Here is a 21,479-nt window from a genome sequence, read left to right as displayed (position 1 = left end):
TGTGTTATTTCATAGTTTTGATGTCTTCACTATTATTGTACAATGTAGAAAATAGTAAAAATAAAGAACCCAATGTGGTTACTAAAGTCCGATTTGGCAGTTTTCACTGCATAACATTTAGAAGTTTATTTTCAGGTTTAGAAGAAGTGACTACTAAATGCTAACTCTCGTTCATATAAGCTGGTAGCATAGGCAGCATACAGTGGTGGTAGTCAGTCGTTTTTAACTAATGCAGTTGATTGGTGATGATGACATGAACATGCGGTAAAGCAGCGTTGGACTAGTAACCTAAAGGTTGCAAGATCGAATCCCTGAGCTGACATGGTAAACATCTGTCGTTCTACCCCTGAACAAAGCAGTTAACCCACTGTTCCCCAGTAGGCCGTCATTGTAAATTAGAATGTGTTCTTAACTGACTGGCCTAGTTAAATAAAGATGAAAAAAGAAAAAAGAACGGTCATTCGAACTCGACCAAAACAATGGAATTGCCATGGAAACACGTGGGAGAAAGATACTGAATAGCAGTATCAGCAAAATTAGCATACGTTTAGGCTATTGTTTGTGTTTCACACAATGTTGTGGTAAAAATTTGAGTATAATGTTTGCATATGGATGTCAATCCCAACACATGTTCATGTCATCAATCAACAGCAATACAGTTGAAAACGACTAACTACTACCACTGAATTCTGTATGCTAACTAACTTATATGAACCAGAGTTCATATAACCAGAGTCAGTGTTTCGCTGGCATTTACCGCATCTATGGCATTGCTGGTATGGCTGTATTTTGACTTCTCAACTGCCTGGTAGAGATCTGTTATTTCCTAAATAAACATAAAGTTGAAAAAAAAACATTGATAGTACCTATTTGAGTTCTTAGTAGTAGGAATTTCAGTTAAAAAAATAAAATTAAAATGATTTATAAGAATAGACCGGTAAAGGTTTAAAAGAACAACTGGCCAAGTGTTTGAATAAGGAAGCAGGTCAGTCTCAGAAGATGAGTAGGGCTGCTGTGGCTGGCGGTACATGTGTGACTCACAACCAACATCTCCCCCTCCTCCTCCCGCTCTTTCTCTCTCGCTTGCGCTTTCACACCTTTTAATTCCTCTCACATTGGAGGGGAAAAAACGAACGGTTTATCCATTATAACGACAACATAATATGCAAAAGTGGCTTTCACACTCATTTCTCTCCCTCTCTCCTGTCATCCCTCTCAGCAACAGAGAAAAGAGCGAGAGATGGTGAGACAGCAAGAAAAAGGCCCCCATCGGAGACTTGACGATATCAGGAGGGAGGAGGATAGGAGGCTGGCCGAGAGGGAGCAGGTAACCAACCACGAGAAGCGCAGGAGCACAATCAGCCAATTGTGGAGAGGTGTGGGCGTAGCCTACTCTGCAGGCCACTCTGGCTGTGGAATGTCTGTGAGCTGGTTGCCATGGCAGCAGGGATCTAAATTAGAGTATTTATACAGAGATGAGTTTTCTGTGGGTGAGCTCAGTTTCTGCGTCTCCCTTTTGCTTCGTTTCTGCTCTACCTTAGTAACACTGTGACTGGCATTATATCACAGTCAACCTACGTTTTATAATCAATTCTCATAGTCTCCTTTTCTCCATAAACCGTTTAACTCTCCTACCATTGCCCGTTTCTAAGCGATAACTAACCTGCATCGAGTCCTAAATGAAGAAGCGATGCAATTTATATGGATTTGTATTGTAGAGACTAACAGTCAAACTACAAAAGCTAATACCTTTTTGCAGTAGCTTTTAGTTAACCTGTAGAATTTTAAAGCCATGACAAATCACTAAGGCTGTGTACTAACTAGTGTATGTCAGTCATAATTTCCCCCCTACATCGTGGCCTATTTATATCTATCCTCTTCTTCTTCATTGTCTTTCCTTTCCCTCTTCACCCCTCCTCCACCTCTCTCTTCAGGAGTTCATAAGACATAAGTTAGAGGAGGAACAGCGGCAGTTAGAAATCCTTCAGCAGCAGCTGCTTCAGGAGCAGGCACTGCTCATGGTAACTCTCTTCCTTCCTTTATCCTGCAGTCACCTCCTCTCCTCAGCCCTAGTCTACCCCTACCTCTGCCTGCAGGGCATACTGCTCACCTTACCCTCCTCCTCCTACTGGCACTTCACACCTCTCACCACTAGAGGCGTCAAGCACTCCAGTTTGATGGTTTGCACTAACGTACTGAATTTTGCTTCTTCATTTTACGAAAACATTTCTTGAGAGAACTAGAGAATCATTGAGAGAACTCTGAGAATAAGGCCCTTGTCTATGTGTACCCTGCATGATGTCCCCATCTTTGTATGTAGGATTGTGTCTGTTTGGGGGGCATGTCAAAGGGGTGTGTATTGTGTACTAGCCGTGCTCAGGCCTAGAAAAGTCTACTTTGACCGTATCATGGTGTGTGTGCAGGAGTACAAGCGTAAGCAGCTGGAGGAGCAGAGGCAGTCTGAGCGTCTGCAGAGGCAGCTGCAGCAGGAGCATGCCTACCTGGTGTCCCTGCAGCAGCAGCAACAGGACAAGAAGCCCCAGCCCCTCTACCACTACAGCAAGAACGTGGAGCCCAACAATAAGCCTGCATGGGCCCGAGAGGTACAATAATGCCACACGGACATGAACAGTGGAACATGCTATAACTTCAACTTAAATAACCCCTATCGACCACACCTTTCATTAAATAGGGTTTTATAACCTAGAGTAATACCGGAGGGATATATTTAGCAATTACCCTGTAACAAGCTAGCATCAAGCAGTTATGCAGTATCACCTTAAGTGTCATCTTTTTTCCTGAAAGTTAGTCTGATTCGAAACATCTCTGTGATGGGCTTTCTCCCTCCCTCTCCCTGTCACTTCTCCCTTTATTTCCTTCCATTTTCCTCTTTTCCTCTGTCTCAGGTGGAGGAGCGCAGTAAGCTCAACAGGCAGGGCTCCCCCAAAATCTGCAACACTGTCTCTGACACTGCCATCCAATCACGCTCTGACTCCATCAGCCAATCCGGAGGGGGCCAGGCTTCTCAGACCCCGCCTATGCAGCGGCCTGTTGAGCCTCAGGGGGGACAGGGCAAGGTGTGTGTTGGTGTTTGTTCATCTGGGATTATATTTGTGTGTACTTTATTAATATGTTTCCCTTGTTACAATATAGTGTGGACATGTTGTTGAAATACTGGTTTATTACAATGGAGACAAAGTTGAGAGAAAAATAGGTGTTCTTTCCTTCCCCCATGTCTTTTTCCTTGGACTGCATTAACCCTTGTCTAATGATGTTTATTTTACCTTTATTTATTTTCAATCTTCTTTTCCTTCCTTTTCTCCCCTCTCCTCCTCCTGGACCCACCTTTCCCTTCTTATTGCTTTCATATTGTCTTATTTCCCGAATTTCATAAAATGGCAAAAATCCCTATATGCCCTGCACAATCCTCCCCCCTATCACTCTATTTTGCTTGCTCTCACTACCTGACCCTGCCCTCTCCTCCACCTCCATACTTACTTCCTTTACTTCCTCCGTTCCCTCCTTCCTCACTGCTGCACCACTGCAGTTCCAGATGGCCCACTTGGTCCCGCTGAAGCCCTACGCTGCCCCTGTCCCCCGCTCCCAGTCCCTGTGTGACCAGCCCACTAAGACCATGTCCGCCTTCCCCACCAAGGATCCCTCCCCCACCCCCCGCCCCGTCCACTCCAGGGAGCTGGTCCGACAGAACTCTGATCCCACCTCCGAGAGCCCCGCCCCACAGCCTCGCAAAAGGGAGGACCGCGGCCCCTGGATCCGCCTCCCAGAGATCGAACAGCCGCCCAAGGTGAGAGGCCACCTGCTGGGTTTTAGTCTTTTAGATATATACAGTACCAGTCAAAGGTTTGGACACACCGACTCATTCAAGGTTTATTTGTTATTTTTTACTATTTTCTACATTGTAGAATAATAGTGAAGACATCAAAACTATGAAATAACACATATGGAATCATGTAGTAAGCAAAAAAGTGTTTAACAAATCTCAAATATAAAATATATTTTGAATCTTTAAAGTAGCCACCCTTTGCCTTGACAGCTTTTCACACTCTTGGCATTCTCTCAACCAGCTTCATGATGTAGTCGCCTGGAATGTATTTCAATAAACAAGTGTGCTTTGTTAAAAGTTCATTTGTGGAATTTCTTTCCTTCTTAATGCGTTTCAGCCAATCAGTGTTGTGACAAGGTAGGGGTGGTATACAGAAGATAGCTCTATTTGGTAAAAGACCATGTCCATATTATGGCAACAACAGCTCAAATAAGCAAAGAGAAACGACAGTCCGTCATTCCTACAAGACATGAAGATCAGTCAATCTGGAACATTTCAAGAACTTTCCATGTTTATTCAAGTGCAGTCACAAAAGCCATCAAGCGCTATGATGAAGCGATCTCATGAGGACCGCCACAGGAAAGGAAGACCCAGAGTTACCTCTGCTGCAGAGGATACTTTCATTAGTTTTAACTGCACCTCAGATTGCAGCCCAAATAAATGCTTCACAGAGTTCAAGTAACAGACACATCTCAACATCAACTGTTCAGAGTAGACTGCGTGAATCAGGCCTTAATGCTTGAATTGCTACAAAGAAACCACCATTAAAGGACACCAATAAGAAGAGGACGCAGAGTAGGTGAACGGATGATCTCCACATGTGTGGTTCCCACCGTGAAGAATGGAGTAGGTGTGATGGTTTGGAGGTGCTTTGTTGGTGATACTGTGTGACTTATTTGGATTTCAAGGCACACTTAACCAGCATGGTTACCACAACATTCTGCAGCAATCCGCCACCCCATCTGGATTGCGCTTAGTCCCACAATCATTTGTTTTTCAACAGGGTAATAACCCAAAACACCTCCAGGCTGTGCAAGGGCTGTTTGACCAAGAAGGAGAGTGATGGAGTGCTGCATCAGATGACCTGGCCTCCACGATCCCCCAACCTCAACCCAATTAAGATGGTTTGGGATGAGTTGGACCGCAGAGTGAAGGAAAAGCAGCCAACAAGTGCTCAGCATATGTGGGAACTCCTTCAAGACTGTTGGAAAAGCATTCCTTAGGAAGCTGGTTGAGAGTATGCCAAGAGTGCAAAACTGTCATCAATGCAAAGGGTGGCTACTTTGAAGAATCTAAAATATATTTTGATTGAACACTTTTTTGGGTACTACATGATTCAATATGTGTTATTTCATAGTGTTGATGTCTTCACTATTATTCTACAATGTAGAAAATAGTAAAACATTAAGAAAAACCCTTGAATGATTAGGTGTGTCAAATTTGGACTGGTACTGTATATTTACAAAATATATGGGGGAATGAAAATGATGCAGACAATTACATTGATGAGAGGTACAACCTATCTGAAATATTAAAGCTGATCTACCTGAAAATTGCAGATGTACTTAATGTTTTGTACACCTAGTGTACATGCGTTAGAGGCCAATGGAACGCAGACTGTAGGGGATAGAAGGACTTCGCATTGGAGCACATTAGCAAATCAGATTTAACAAAGTGGATATTCGTCATCCGTCATGATTGATGTATTGCAATAGGCCAACAATGTGGTCAGATTTGGCAGTTTTCACTGCATAACATTTAGAAGTTTATTTTCAGGTTTAGAAGAAGTGACTACTAAATGCTAACTCTCGTTCATATAAGCTGGTAGCATAGGCAGCATACAGTGGTGGTAGTCCGTCATTTTTAACTAATGCAGTTGATTGGTGACGATGACATGAACATGCATCTATACATGCGGTAAAGAGGTCAATCGAAATCTACCAAAACAATGGAATTGCCATGGAAATACGTGGGAGAAAGATCCCACATCTCCTTCTTGCCCGCCAGCAAAATTAGTCTACGTTTAGGTTATTGTTTGTGTGTTTCACACAATGTTGAGGTAAAAATTTGAGTATAATCCTTGTTTTTGGATGTCAACCCCAACACATGTTCATGTTTAAAACTTTTTGGTTTACTACATGATTCCATATGTGTGATTTCATAGTTTTGATGTCTTCACTATTATTCTACAATGCCTTTCTAAAGTCTTCGAAAGCCAAGTGAACAAACAGATCATCGTCCATCTCTAATCCGTACCTTTTCCACTATGCAATCCGGTTTCCGAGCTGGTCACGGGTGCACCTCAGCCATGCTGAAGGTCCTAAACGATATAATAACTAACATAGATTTTAAAAAACAGTACTGTGCAGCTGTCTTCACCGACCTGGCCAAGGCTTTCGACACTGTCAATCACTGTATTCTTAACGGCAGACTCAACAGCCTTGGTTTCGCTAATGATTGCCTCGCCTGGTTCACTAACTACTTCTCAAATCGAGTTCAGTGTGTCAAATTGGAGGGCCTGTTGTCCGGACCTCTGGCAGTCTCTATGGGGGTGCCACAGGGTTCAATTCTTGGGCCAACTCTTTTCTCTGTATATATCAATGATTTCGCTCTTGCTGCTGGTGATTCTCTGATCCACCTCTACGCAGACGACACCAGTCTGTATAATTCTGGCCCTTCTTTGGACACTGTGTTGACAAACCTCCAGACGAGCTTCAATGCCATACAACACTCCTTCCTTGGCCTCCAACTGCTCTTAAATGCTAGTAAAACCAAATGCTTGCTTTTCAACCGCTTGCTGCCCGCACCCGCCCGGCTGACTAGCATCACTACTCTGGACGGTTCTGACTTAGAATATGTGGACAACTACAAATACCTAGGTGTCTGGTTAGACTGTAAACTCTCCTTCCAGAGTCACATTAAGCATCTCTAATCCAAAATTAAATCTAGAATCGGCTTCCTATTTCGCAACAATCCCTCCTTCACTCTAGCTGCCAAACATACCCTCGTAAAACTGACTATCCTACCGATCCTTGACTCGGCGATGTCATTTACAAAATAGCCTCCAACACTCTACTCATCAAATTGGATGTAGTCTATCACAGTGCCATCCATTTTGTCACCAAAGCCCCATATACTACTCACCACTGCGACCTGTATGCTCTCATTGGCTGGCCTACGCTTCATATTCGTCGCAAAACCCACTGGCTCCAGGTCATTCATAAGTCTTTGCTAGGTAAAGCTCCGCCTTATCTCAGCTCACTGGTCACCATCGCAACAACCACCTGTAGCACACGCTCCAGCAGGTATATATTTCACTGGTCATCCCCATTGCCAACACCGCATTTAGGCCACCTTTCCTTTCAGTTCTCTGCGGCCAATGACTGAAATGAATTACAAAAATCAATGAAGTTGGAGAGTTATAGCTCCCTCACTAACTTTAAGCGTCAGCTGTCAGAGCAGCTCACAGATCATTGTAGCTGTACACAGCCCATCTGTAAATAGCCCATCCAACCAACTACCTACCTCATCCCCATATGTTTTAGTTTTTTTCTGCTCTTTTGCACACCAGTATTTATACTTGCACATCCTCATCTGCACATCTATCACTCCAGTGTTAATTGTAATTGCTTTGCCTTTGTGGCCTATTTTTTTGCCTTACCTCCTTACTTAATTTACACACACTGTATACAGATTGACACTACATTTGTTTATCCCATGTGCAACTCTGTGTTGTTTTTGTCACACTGCTTTTCTTTTTCTTGGCCAGGTTGCAGTTGTAAATGAGAACTTGTTCTCAACTGGCCTACCTGGTTAAATAAAGTTGAAATAAAAAGTAAAAATAAAGAAAAACCCTTGAATGTTTAGGTGTGTCCAAACTTTTGACCGGTTCTGTATATACAAAAGTATGTGGACACCCCTTCAAATTTGTAGATTCGGCTATTTTAGCCACATCTGTTGCTGACCTGTGTATAAAATCAAGCGCACAGCCATGCAATCTCCATATATAAACATTGGCAGTAGAATGGCCTTACTGAAGCGCTCAATGACTTTCAACATCGCACCATCATGGAATGCCACCTTTCCAACAAGTCAGTGTGTCAAATCTCTGCCCTGTTAAAGCTGCCCCGGTCAACTGTGTTGTTATTGTGAAGTGGAAATGTCTAGCAGCAACAACGGCTCAGCCGTGAAGTGGTAGGTCACACAAGCTCGCAGAATGGAACCGTTGAATGCTGAAGCGTGTGGTGTGTAAAAATTGTCTGTCCTCGGTTGCAACACTTACTACCGAGTTCCAAACTGCCTCTGGAAGCAACGTTAGCACAAAAACTGTTCGTCGGGAGCTTCCAAGCCTAAGATCACCATGCCAAGCGTCTGCTGGAGTGGTATAAATCTCACCACCATTGGACTCTGGAGTAGTGGAAACCCGTTCTCTGGATTGATGAATCATGCTTTACTATCTGGCAGTTTAACAGCCAAATCTGGGTTTGGCGGATGCCAGGAGAATGCACCATTTTATGGCTCGGGCTAGGCCCCTAGTTCCAGTGAAGGGAAATCTTAATGCTACAGCATACAATGACATTCTAAACGATTCTGTGCTTCCAATTTTGTGGCAACAGTTTGGGAAAGGCCCTTTCCTATTTCAGCATGACAATGTCCCCGTGCACAAAGCGAGGTCCATACAGAAATGGTTTGTTGAGATCGGTGTGGAAGAACTTGACTGGCCTGCACAGAGCCCTGACCTCAACCCCATCAAACACCTTTGGAATTAATTGGAATGCAAACTGCGTGCCAGGCCGCAGTGCATGAGGCCTGGCACTGCAGGGAAGCAAGTCCCTTCAGCAATGTTCCAACATCTAGTGGAAAGCCTTCCCAGAAGAGTGGAGGCTGTTATAGCAGCAATGTTCCAACATCTAGTGGAAAGCCTTCCCAGAAGAGTGGAGGCTGTAATAGCAGCAAAGGGGCTACCAAGTTCATATTAATGCCCATGATTTTGGAATGAGATGTTCGACGAGCAGGTGTTCACATACTTTTGGTCATATAGTGTATTTAGTCATGTCGGATATCTCTCTATCTTTCGCAGATTCCCCAGAGGACCGCCTCCATTGCCACAGCTCTCAACACCAACCTATCGTCTGGCATCAGGCATCCAGTCAGAGCCAGGTAACTCAGACGGACAAATCTAAGCTACTCTCGTTCTAATTCCGGCTCCTAGAACCAAATCTCCCGCTACTTGATTTAGGTTTTGGCGGCAAACACTTTCCAATCTGTCTTAAAGAAGTCCATACCTCCCTCTGCCAAAGCCTGTTCCCAGTCTCTCCCTCTCTCTTCAGAAAGGGCACGTGTTTATTCCTATTTTATGCACTACATGCTAGCGTGGAGGTATCTGGCAACGTTTTCGATGAAACTATTTTGCGGGCAAGCAGTGTTTAGAGAATTAAACAACCTAAACAACACTCCGAAATCATGCACCAAACAGAAAGTTTTACTCCCTGTCTCACTCATGAGCTCATTTGGCAATACATTCACATTTTAAACACGTGTCAGAAGACTATTCTGATTCCAATAATGACGCATGGATGATGGTAGATCATGACAGAGTTATGATATTCACCTCTTGAGGTTTTAATAACTAGTAATCTTATCTCTTCCTTGTAACAGCAACCCAGACCTCAGCCGCAATGACCGCTGGGAGAGAGGAGATAGCATGAACCTCGTATCCAATCTACCCCAGACTGGCTCTCTGGAGAGGCACCGGATACTCAGTGAGTCTATCACATTCTCTGTGATTCTGCTTATCTATCTCCTTCTCTTTCTGTTGATCCCTCTTATGGGATGAAAACAAGTCCCAGCAATGATGTTAGCAATTCCATGTTGACATTCAGAATGTTGGTTTCAGGCTCCTCCAAAATAGACTCCCCCATACTAGGCCATGACGGGCGCATGGCGGGGCACAAGCCAGGGGAGTCTCGCACGTCGTCCCGCCCCAGTCGCCCTGCTGTAAGTACCCCTCACCTGTAGAACACCCTCACTATGAACACTGCATGAAGGATATTCAGACACTTTACACACCCTTCCCATTTGTCAGCTGTTCACACGCATCTTCTTTTCAGCTTATCACTTTTTAAATGAATTTTCACTGACTATTCTGCACTATTGTAACACCTGCACTCACTCCCCAACCCTACAGCAGATCTTTTTCTGGATATTGACTCCTACACTAACAGTTTCTCTTTTTTTCATATCCTATTCTCTGCACTTTTCTTTTTCTCTCTTCCTACACCGCTCACTTCCCTGTTTGTCCACTGCTTCTTCCAATGCACAGAGTTACAAGAGAGCTATAGGAGAGGTTAGTATCTGTGTGTGTGCTGTGATACACATGTATTGGTTTCATTATGTCAGGCTGCTGTGTTAAGTTACACATGCCTGTCATAGTCCTAGTATGCTGGCAAAACCTGTCGTCTGTGTGTCGTGTGTGTGTGTGTTCAGGACCATGGGCTGTATGCTAAGGAGCGTCCTGAGGAGCAGCCCAGACCTCCGGTGAAGGCCAATGACTACTCCTCATCCTCAGAAGGCAGTGAGAGCAGTGAGGAGAGTGAGAGTGGAGAGGGGAATGAGGAGGAGGACAGCCCTACAGACCGGTCAGTACCAGGGTGGAAGAACACACACACTGACAAACAGGAAGGAGAAAAAAGGAGAGACGGCTTATTGTGTGAATAATGATATTGAAAGGGGAGACGGCTTCTCGTGTAAATAATGACATTGAAAGGAGAGACGGCTTCTCGTGTAAATAATGACATTGAAAGGAGAGACGTCTTCTCGTGTAAATAATGACATTGAAAGGAGAGATGTCATTATTCACACAAGAAGCCATCGAAAGCCCATTCTTATCCTCTTTATACCGCCACCCTCACCTTCCCTTCTTTCATTTTCCTGTCTACTTCATATCCTCTGCTGTTCTGTCATTTTCCTTCCTCCTTGACATCCTCTCCTGTCTGTCTTTAGTCCCCGGGATGCCGACACTGACTCGGTCAACACCATGGTGGTTCATGAGGAGGAGGAGGAGGGAAAAGGAGGGGAGGAGGGGCAGGCTGGAGTCTACAGGGACCAGACCATGCTGGTGCAGAGGGTGAGTTATGTCTTTCAGGAAGTAGCCTACTGGACTAGAGAGAAGTCATCTGTATTAAACACACATATGTATACATGCATGTGTGTGGAGTTGTATAAATGTGTGTGGGTGGTCAGGTTACTCTTTATGTAGGAGGTTGTGTTGGGCCATTGTGACTGGTTTGTCCCCGTTGCCTGGCAGACACCAGAGAAGCGGAGCCACAATGGATACACCAACCTGCCTGATGTGGTGCAGCCCTCCCACTCCCCCACTGACTCCGCCTCCCACTCCTCCCCTGGGAAAGACTCTGTCTATGATGTGAGTCTCTCTGACTGTCTCTCTGACTGTCTCCCTGAATACAAGTACAATCATGGACATGGTTCTCTGCCCAAAACTCCATTCTCTCCCTTCCTTCCTGTTTCCTCCAGTATCAGTCCAGGGGTCTAGTCAAGGCGTCAAGTGGCAAGTCCTCCTTCACCACCTTTGTTGACCTGGGCATGTACCAACCACCAGGTGACACTGCGGATGCCATCTCTGTGGGCAGTAAGTACAGACAGAATGTCTCATTATCAAGAGGTTAAATGAGGTTCCCCTATACACCCTCAATTCCTTAGTTCCCTATTCTAGTCTCTAGCTTCATTACTCGGCTCACAATCCAGCATCTTTTACTTTACTGCTGTTAGTAAATCTGAGTCATGGAAATGTCTCACAGCAGGAGGGCAGCATTTGCCCACAGTAGCTTGATTCAATATCATTCCCTTAAGGAAGTTTTCTCTCCTCTTCCCTCTAAACTTTGCCTGCTTCTCTGCCTCCCTCCTGCTGTGTCCAGGCCTGGGCTCCAGGTTTGAGCAGCTGAAGATGGAGGTGAGGAAGGGCTCCATGGTGAACGTGAACCCCACCAACACACGCCCCCACAGCGACACCCCCGAGATTCGCAAGTACAAGAAGAGGTTCAACTCTGAGATCCTCTGTGCTGCTCTCTGGGGTGAGACAGACAGCTGGTCTAAGCTATAGCCAACACTGTAATCATGTTATTCCATCCACCATGAGCATATTTTACATATTTCCTGTAGGTCCTGATTGTTTGCATTTTGGGAATATTTGTATCTGTGTGTGATTCCCAGGTGTGAATCTGCTGGTGGGGACGGAGAACGGTCTGAAGCTGCTGGACCGTAGTGGTCAGGGGAAGGTCTACCCCCTCATCAATTCCCGCAGGTTTCAACAAATGGATGTCCTGGAGGGACTGAACCTGCTCATCACCATATCAGGTGATTAGTACTGCTCAGCACTTGAACAACACTCTGCGCTCACTTGGGGTCCGTTCAGGATTGTCACAAAATCTTCAGATAGAAAGGCAAAATGTAGAGCTAACAGATTCTATCTGCAACGTTCTGAACGTTTCATTTCAACTGAATACACCCGTGGCTAGTTAAGGATCATATCACCTCTACCTTACCTGACACCATAGACCCACTTCAATTTGCTTACCGCCCCAATAGATCCACAGATGATGCAATCGCCATCACACTGCACACTGCCCTATCCCTTCTGGGCAAGAGGAATACCTATGTAAGAATGCTGTTCATTGACTATAGCTCAGCATTCAACACCATAGTACCCTCCAAGCTCATCATTAAGCTAGAGGCCCTGGGTCTCAATCCCGCCCTGTGCAACTGGGTCTTGGACTTCCTGACGGGCCGTCCCCAGGTGGTGAAGGTAGGAAACAACACCTCCACTTCACTGATCCTCAACACGGGTTAGGGTTAGGGTTAGGGTTAGCCCCCTCCTGTACTCCCTGTTCACCCATGACTGCGTGGCCATGCACGCCTCCAACTCAATCATCAAGTTTGCAGACGACACAACCATAGTAGGCCTGATTACCAACAATGACTAGACAGCCTACAGGGAGGAGGTGAGGGCTCTGGCAGAGTGGTGCCAGGAAAATAACCTCTCACTCAATGTCAACAAAGCGAAGGAGCTGATCGTGGACTTCAGGAAACAGCAGAGGGAGCACCCCCCTCTCCACATCGTCAGGACCGCAGTGGAGAAGGTGGAAAACTTCAAGTTCCTTGGCGTACACGTCACTGACGATCTGAAATGGTCCACCCACACAGACTTGTGTGGCGCAACAGTGCCTCTACAACCTCAGTGGAGGCTGAATAAATGTAGCTTGGCTCCTAAGACCCTCACAAACTTTTAGAGATGCACCATTGAGAGCGTCCTATCGGGCTGTATCATCACTTGGTATGGAAACTGCACCACCCACAACCGCAGGGCTCTCCAGAGGGTGGTGCAATCTGCACAACGCATCACCGGGGGCATCTACCTGCCCTCCAGGACACCTACAGCACCCGATATCACAGTGAGGCCATAAAGATCATCAAGGACATCCACCACCAGAGCCACGGCCTGTTCACCCCGCTATCATCCAGAAGGCGAGGTCAGTACAGGTGCATCAAAGCAGGGACCGAGAGACTGAAAAACAGCTTCTATCTCAAGGCCATCAGACTGTTAAATAGTCATCACTACCACACGGTTACTCAACCCTGCTCCTTAGAGGCTGCTGCCCTATGTATATAAACATGGAATCACTGGTCACTTCAATAATGGAACACTGGTCACTTTAATAATGTTTACATACTGCTTTATTCGTCTCATATGTATATACTGTATTTTAGTCAATGCTACTCAGACATTGCTCGTCCTAATATTTATATATTTCTTAATTCCATTATTTTACATTTAGATTTGTGTGTATTGTTGTGAATTGTTAGATATTACTGCACTGTTAGAGCTGTGAACACAAATATTTCACGACACCCGCAATAACATCTGCTAAGTATGTGTATGTGACCAATAAAATGAGATTTGATTTGACAAGGACCTGTGCATCACAAACTCCATCTGTTGCTACTCAGACCCTTTTCTTATCCACTGTATAACCTCTTCCTGTGTGTGTGTGTGTGTCCGTCCCAGGTAAGAAGAACAAGGTGCGTGTGTACTACCTGGCCTGGCTGAGGAACAAGATCCTCCACAATGACCCGGAGGTGGAGAAGAAGCAGGGCTGGACCACTGTAGGGGAGATGGAGGGATGTGTCCACTACAAAGTGGGTGAGTAAAGGAAGGATGGAGACAGAGTAACAGTGATGTGACCCGTTATTGAACCGTGTATCTATTATCAATGCATTTTCCAACCATGTATATTTACACAAATGTTTTTTGCCTTTTTGGTAGTGTTTATTTATAGTATAATATAAAGGCTCTAATCCCGCTTTGTTGTTTGTGTCTAGTGAAATATGAGAGGATCAAGTTCTTGGTGATAGCTATGAAGAATGCGGTGGAGGTATATGCCTGGGCTCCCAAGCCTTATCACAAATTCATGGCCTTCAAGGTAGGTCTCACTTTTCCTGCCTCATTGTTCTGAGTGCCAGGTGTTCTATTTCCCCTCAGCCAGTCAACCAGAACAACATTCAAACCCCCTTATGTTCTCCCTCTTTCTCCTCTCTCTTTCCGTCTCCCATCTCTCTCTCTCTCTACTCTCCTCTAGTCCTTTGGTGACCTGCCCCACAGGCCCCAGTTGGTAGACCTCACAGTGGAGGAAGGTCAGAGGTTGAAAGTCATCTATGGCTCCATTGCTGGCTTCCACGCCATCGACGTTGACTCTGGGAACAACTATGACATATACATCCCAGTGCATGTAAGTGGATAAGTTCCTAGTGACACCACACACAGATAAACAGGGCCAGACAGAAACTATGGGGGCAGAGTATCCTTAAGCCCCCACAAGTTCTTCCAAATCAGATCGAATACATACACACCTAAAATAGCTACAGAACATGAATAATAACCTGTTTTATTGATTAGATGCCCAAACTTGACAGGTATTGATGTAAAAACCTCCTCCACAGTTTTCACCCACTTCTTGCTAGCTATACATTTTTGTCACTTCACAGCAGTGTGGAAATACTGGAGTCCAATTTTTCATGACTTCTGACTCGACCATTGGTGACTGACTCGCCTTTTTGTGACTTGTATTTTCACTTGGACTGAGTATGCTACTAGGATAAGCAGAATATTAGCAGAACTGTGTGCGCAGAGCAGCGAGGCTTCTGTTCTCTAGCAGTGGGAAGGATGCGCCACAGCCTACATCAGCTGGTGAGCTGCTGCGATGCAAGCAATGAGTGTGGGCAGACAGGCAAGGCAGGCTCTGTGTCCCCGTAACCACCAGACTACTATTTAGCTTTGCCTGGTTAAGAAACACCAACTGCTTTATGAAATTGAAAACCATAGTATTGAATTTAAGAGTAAAACAGTCTAGCTATTTCTCTCCCATTGAGCATAGAAAAGTAGGCTCTTTGAATGTGTCGTCTCACTCCACCCTTCTAATTTCCCCCCTGCAACCTATAGCTAGGTTCTGACTAGTCTTAAGATTTCAATCTGCGTTAAAAAACCTACACAAATATCAGTTGGTGATTTACAAAAAAGTAGCTGAGAGCCTGTTACAATTATTGCAATCTGACAGGAGCAATAGCCAATTCCATCTAGAGAACATTCATCCATTACTAACTTGACATAACTATTGAACATTACATTAAAATAAAATGTGTGAGCCTGTGTATGAATTACTTATTTGTTTCATAGTCTATTGCATATTGCAGCCATTTATCACCATTGGGCAACGGGAGGTAAATCTTACGTTACCTCAATGCTCACATTAAAATCTTCCCACCATCCCACCACTAGTTGTTGCTGGGAAGATTTCTTCTACTTCATCTGAGCTAAATCAATAGAGGCGCGAATATCTAGCAACAGACGAGCATCGAGCCATCAGTACGAGTGTGCAAACAGCAGTAACCAACTACCAAACCCTGAATCATTAATTTTGCTTTCCAAAGTTTTTCAGCAGATGGTGCAAAGAGTGTGGCGCAATGTCAAATATATAACAGAAAAATAGAGAAGATCGGAACCACTTCGAACTTCAAAACTCAGACCCAGTGATTCAGACTTGAGCACTTAGACCAGGACTCAAACACTGAGACTCAGACTTCAGCCATAGGGACTCTCGTGACTCGGACTTAGCCGTAGGGACGAGTGACTCGACTATTGGTGACTCGTACTTAGCCGTAGGGACTAGTGACTCGACTATTGGTGACTCGTACTTAGCCGTAGGGACTAGTGACTCGACTATTGGTGACTCGTACTTAGCCGTAGGGACTAGTGACTCGACTATTGGTGACTCGTACTTAGCCGTAGGGACTAGTGACTCGACTATTGGTGATTTGGACTTAGCCGTAGGGACTAGTGACTCGACTATTGGTGATTCGTACTTAGCCGTAGGGACTAGTGACTCGACTATTGGTGATTTGGACTTAGCCGTAGGGACTAGTGACTCGACTATTGGTGACTCGTACTTAGCCGTAGGGACTGGTGACTCGACTATTGGTGATTTGGACTTAGCCATAGGGACTGGTGACTCAGCTATTGGTGATTCGTACTTCGCCGTAGGGACTGGTGACTCGGCTATTGGTGATTTGGACTTAGCCGTAGGGACTAGTGACTTGGCTATTGGTGATTTGGACTTAGCCGTAGGGACTAGTGACTCGACTATTGGTGATTCGTACTTAGCCATAGGGACTGGTGACTCAGCTATTGGTGATTCGTACTTCGCCGTAGGGACTGGTGACTCGGCTATTGGTGATTTGGACTTAGCCGTAGGGACTAGTGACTTGGCTATTGGTGATTTGGACTTAGCCGTAGGGACTAGTGACTCGACTACAACACTGCTTCATAGACTCTTATTCAGAATGAGAATCAGTGCATTTAACTGTTAGGTCAAAAAATATTATACTACTCCTCTCTGTGTGTCCAGATCCAGTGCCAGATCATGCCCCATGCCATCGTGTTCCTGCCCAGCTCGGACGGCATGGAGATGCTGCTGTGCTACGAGGACGAGGGCGTCTATGTAAATACCTACGGACGCATCATCAAAGATGTGGTGCTTCAGTGGGGCGAGATGCCCACCTCCGTTGGTATGGCACATGTGTACAAACACACACACACTACACTTCCTCTTAAAGTTGCTGTGTTCTGAGTTATCTCCCTCTCTTTCTCTCTGTTCAGCCCATATCTGCTCTAACCAGATCATGGGCTGGGGAGAGAAGGCCATAGAGATCCGTGCTGTAGAGACGGGCCACTTGGACGGAGTCTTCATGCACAAGAGAGCCCAGAGGCTCAAGTTCCTCTGTGAGAGGAATGACAAGGTGGGTCACACACTCACACAAACAGGTACGCACACACATGGATTCAGAAATGTACCCAATCTATATGTGTGTGGTTGTAATCTTCTGTTTTGCATCTCAGGTGTTCTTTGCTTCGGTGCGCTCCGGGGGCAGCAGCCAGGTCTACTTCATGACCCTGAACAGGAACTGCATCATGAACTGGTGAAACAACATTGTCCCATACAACTATGTCCCGTAGTAAGTCAGTGTATGGAAACCACCAGGCCAAGCGAAAGACACTCAACCCCCCCCCCCCCCCCCCCCCCCCCCCCCATACGAGGACACACCACACAGTCAGACTCAACACAAACACATCACACACATACAGCTCACACAAGCCTACTGTAAATCCATTCCAGCCTAAAGTCTTCATGACAAAGTCTCTCACCTGCCACCTGCTGACTCCCCTAAACTGACTGAGCTCCCTCTGAAATGGTAGCTAACTATGAGACATCACCACAGGATTCTCATGTAATATCATCTCTACTCTACTGTGTATATATACCTGTCCTGTATTATTGTACCTCAGTCACTTGGTGGACCTGTGTTTAGTCGTAACTACTGTAGTTAGTTCCTTCTTATGTTAAACACATTCCTTACTGGTGAAATACATTTGGAAGAAGGCAAGATTGAACCAATATAAGTCAAGATTGAATTGTAAATAGCCAGTATCTAACATGTTCACATGGAAGAGAACATGGGTAGATTGAAGTCACTGGCAGACCTGTATATTACACCTCCATTTGGGGCGTTACCATGGACCTGATATATACTGTACTGGCACACCCTAGAGGTTTGAAGTATTGTTGCAACACTTCACCATAGAAGCTCACTCACTATGCTAAGCTTCTGATTCCCTATGACATCATTATTCAACTCATTGTTTAAAAATAAGAAGTGTCGTTTGATTAAAACTTGATTTAATGTTTGTTATTTTGATGTTTTTTGGGATGTAGGTTTAAAAAAACCTCCTAGGAAGATGGACTATCTATGACGTGAACATACTATTGTTCTATTCCTTAGTAAATCCAGAGAAGTTAAAGAGAACACATTGCTGTGCTCTAGCTATACACCTTCTATTCCTTTATTATACCCTTGCTACATCTCGGAGATGGGACTTCCTCACCGTTTAGGAGGCTTTCCAACTGGCTTTAGATATTTCTACCTTTGTTTCTTGTCAATATCGCTAATATCGCTACAAAGATTTGATATCTGTACGGTTTCTGTATTTGGTATTAGCCTAACTGGTATTCTTACTTTTATCTCTACTGTTATATTGCCGTTATATTGCAATATATATGCTGTTCTAGTGCAATTCTTGTTCGGAGAAGGGAGTTCAGTTAATTTGTTGTGTGTAAAATATACCAGTGGAAGGGAGTGAGGTGACTTGTTAAGATGTGGGGGTCGAGGGGTGATGAAGTATGAAGGCTTTGAATTCACAGTAATAAAGAGGACATAGCGGATTTGGAAGAGAGAGAGATGTAGTTGTAAGAATATTATAATGGAAGTCAGGTTTTCTTCATCTTGCGGATGTTATCCAGTTGAATATAGTTCCCTTTTCTCTTACTAGACCTACTCTGTCCGCAACCTACGTTTTTAATGTATTTTATGTTCATTGGTATGGATTTGGGTATGTGTGTTTGTATGCAAAGGTGTGTGTGTGTGTGAACGTTTGTAGGGATGGGGCTGCAGTGGATAATACTGAACTATTATTGTGGTTTCAAGCAATAGCTGTGTGGTTCTTGAGCCAGTATTGAACTTCACTGAGTGATGCTTTAGCAGTCCCAGTTTTGTGGCATCTTTGGCTCTGCAATACTGTACTAGAGGACTCAAACTCATTAGGGACTTTTATGTATCATACTAAACTAGTAGTAAGACAAAAATAAGGCAACAAGTTGTTGAATCTATTGGTATTGTTGTTTTCCCTACCAAAATTCACAATACTTCTCTGAACATACTATGAATCTACTTTGATTCTTTAAGAGATCAGGGGAAATGCTTAAGCTGTGGGTATTTTATGTACTTGACTCTAAATGGATTCTATATATTATAAATATATTTAGTATAGAAGCAAATATTATTAACACCTACTCATTCAAGGGTTTTTCTGTATTTTTACTATTTTCTACATTGTAGAATAGTAGTGAAGACAAACTATTAAATAATACATATGGAATCATGTAGTAACCAAAATAGTGTTTTAAAAAATGCAAATATATTTGTAGCCACCCTTTGCATTGATGACAGCTTTGCACACTCTTGGCATTCCCTTGACCAGCTTTACCTGGAATGCTTTTCCAACAGTCTTGAAGGAGTTCCCACATATGCTGAGCACTTGTTGCCTGCTTTTCCTTCACTCTGCGGTCCAACTCATCCCAAACCATCTCGAATGGGTGGAGGTTGGATGATTGTGGAGGCCAGGTCATCTGATGCAGCACTCCATCACTCTCCCTCTTGGTCAAATTGCCCGTACACAGCCTGGAGGTGTGTTGGGTCATTGTCATGTTGAACAACAAATGATAGTCCCACTAAGCGCAAACCAGATGGGATGGCGTATCGCTGCAGAATGCTGTGGTAGCCATGATGGTTAAGTGTGCCTTGAATTCTAAATAAATCACAGACAGTGTCACCAGCAAAGCACCATCACACCACCTCCTCCATGCTTCACGGTGGGAACCACACATGGAGTGATCATCTGTTCATCTACTCTCCGTCTCACAACGACACAGCGGTTGGAACCAAAGAATCTCAAATTTGGACTCATCAGACCAAAGGACAGATTTCCACCGGTCTAATGTCCATTGCTCATGTTTCTTGGCCCACGCAAGTTTCTTCTTCTTATTGGTGTCCTTTAGTAGTGGTTTCTTTGCAGCAATTCGAACATGAACGCCTGATTTCATGCAGTCTTCTCTGAACAGTTGATGTTGATGTGTTTGTTACTTGAACTCTGTAAAGCATTTATTTGGGCTGCAATTTCTGATGTGCATTTAACTCTAATGAACTCATCCTCTGCAGCAGAAGTATCTCTGGGTCTTCCTTTCCTGTGGCGGTCCTCATGAGAGCCAGTTTCATCATACAGCTTGATGGTTTTTGCAACTGCACTTGAAGAAACTTTGAGAGTTCTTCAATTTTTCCAAATTGACTGACCTTCATATCTTAAAGTAATGATGGACTGTCATTTCTCTTTGCTTATTTGAGCTGTTCTTGCCATAATATGGACTTGGTCTTTCACCAAATAGGGCGATCTTCTGTATACCAACCCTACCTGGTCACGACACAACTGATTGGCTCAATTGCATTAAGGAAAGAAATTACACAAATTAACTTTTAAAAAGGCACACCTTTTAATTGAAATGCATTCCAGGTGAAGCTGGGTGAGAGAATGCCAAGTGTGCAAAGCTGTCATCAAGGCAAAGGGTGGCTACTTTCAAGAAGCTTACATCTAAAATATATTTTAATTTAACACGTTTTTTGGTTACTAAACTCAGCAAAAAAAGAAACGTCCTCTCACTGTCAACTGTATTTATTTTCAGCAAACTTAACGTGTAAAAATGTGTATGAACATAACAAGATTCAACAACTGAGACGTAAACTGAACAAGTTCCACAGACGTGACGAAAAAAGGGGGGGTCAAAATGAAAAGTAACAGTCAGTATCTAGTGTGGCCACCAGCTGCATTAAGTACTGCAGTGCATGTCCTCCTCATGGACTGCACCAGATTTGCCAGTTCTTGCTGTGAGATGTTACCCCACCGGAAACCTGCAAGTTCCGGGACATTTCTGGGGGGAATGGCCCTAGCCCTCACCCGCCGATCCAACAGGTCCCAGACGTGCTCAATGGGATTGAGATCCGGGCTCTTCGCTGGCCATGGCAGAACACTGACATTCCTGTCTTGCAGGAATTCACGCACAGAAATAGCAGTATGGCTGGTGGCATTGTCATGCTGGAGGGTCATGTCAGGATGAGCCTGCAGGAAGGATACCACATGAAGGAGGAGGATGTCGGCAGGGTAGCCTAGTGGTTAGAGAGTTGGACTAGGAACCGGAAGGTTGCAAGTTCAAACCCCCGAGCTGACAAGGTCGTTCTGTCGTTCTGCCCCTGAACAGGCAGTTAACCCACTGTTCCTAGGCCGTCATTGAAAATAAGAATTTGTTCTTAACTGACTTGCCTGGTAAAGGTAAAATTAAAAAATTAAAATGAAATGTCTTCCCTGTAACGCACAGCGTTGAGATTGCCTACAATGACAACGAGC

General features: G+C 44.5%; 1 protein-coding gene across 3 annotated transcripts in view; it reads left to right on the top strand.

The window, feature by feature from the left end:
• LOC139418327 (misshapen-like kinase 1) overlaps positions 1-19,110 on the top strand; it is a 54,747-nt gene extending 35,637 nt beyond the window's left edge. Inside the window, exons 12-32 of one of the 3 annotated variants that reach the window (XM_071167696.1) lie at positions 1,220-1,327; positions 1,935-2,021; positions 2,424-2,603; positions 2,907-3,077; positions 3,548-3,805; positions 8,925-9,004; positions 9,503-9,606; positions 9,741-9,841; positions 10,167-10,190; positions 10,331-10,482; positions 10,847-10,970; positions 11,151-11,267; positions 11,378-11,492; positions 11,779-11,934; positions 12,074-12,217; positions 13,926-14,060; positions 14,240-14,340; positions 14,497-14,646; positions 16,819-16,978; positions 17,070-17,209; positions 17,310-19,110. In XM_071167696.1, coding sequence (XP_071023797.1) covers positions 1,220-1,327; positions 1,935-2,021; positions 2,424-2,603; positions 2,907-3,077; positions 3,548-3,805; positions 8,925-9,004; positions 9,503-9,606; positions 9,741-9,841; positions 10,167-10,190; positions 10,331-10,482; positions 10,847-10,970; positions 11,151-11,267; positions 11,378-11,492; positions 11,779-11,934; positions 12,074-12,217; positions 13,926-14,060; positions 14,240-14,340; positions 14,497-14,646; positions 16,819-16,978; positions 17,070-17,209; positions 17,310-17,393 — 2,691 coding nt within the window. In that variant the 3' untranslated portion in view covers positions 17,394-19,110. The remainder of the gene's footprint in view (positions 1-1,219; positions 1,328-1,934; positions 2,022-2,423; positions 2,604-2,906; positions 3,078-3,547; positions 3,806-8,924; positions 9,005-9,502; positions 9,607-9,740; positions 9,842-10,166; positions 10,191-10,330; positions 10,483-10,846; positions 10,971-11,150; positions 11,268-11,377; positions 11,493-11,778; positions 11,935-12,073; positions 12,218-13,925; positions 14,061-14,239; positions 14,341-14,496; positions 14,647-16,818; positions 16,979-17,069; positions 17,210-17,309) is intronic. The other 2 variants (XM_071167697.1, XM_071167698.1) reach the window with 2 other exon arrangements.
• Positions 19,111-21,479: the final 2,369 nt, after the last annotated feature.

This window comes from Oncorhynchus clarkii, chromosome 10 (assembly GCF_045791955.1).
Source record: "Oncorhynchus clarkii lewisi isolate Uvic-CL-2024 chromosome 10, UVic_Ocla_1.0, whole genome shotgun sequence".
In the NCBI taxonomy this organism is placed as follows: Eukaryota; Metazoa; Chordata; class Actinopteri; order Salmoniformes; family Salmonidae; genus Oncorhynchus; species Oncorhynchus clarkii.
Note: the sequence above shows the minus strand (reverse complement) of the source record. Positions and strands in the feature narration are given on the sequence as shown.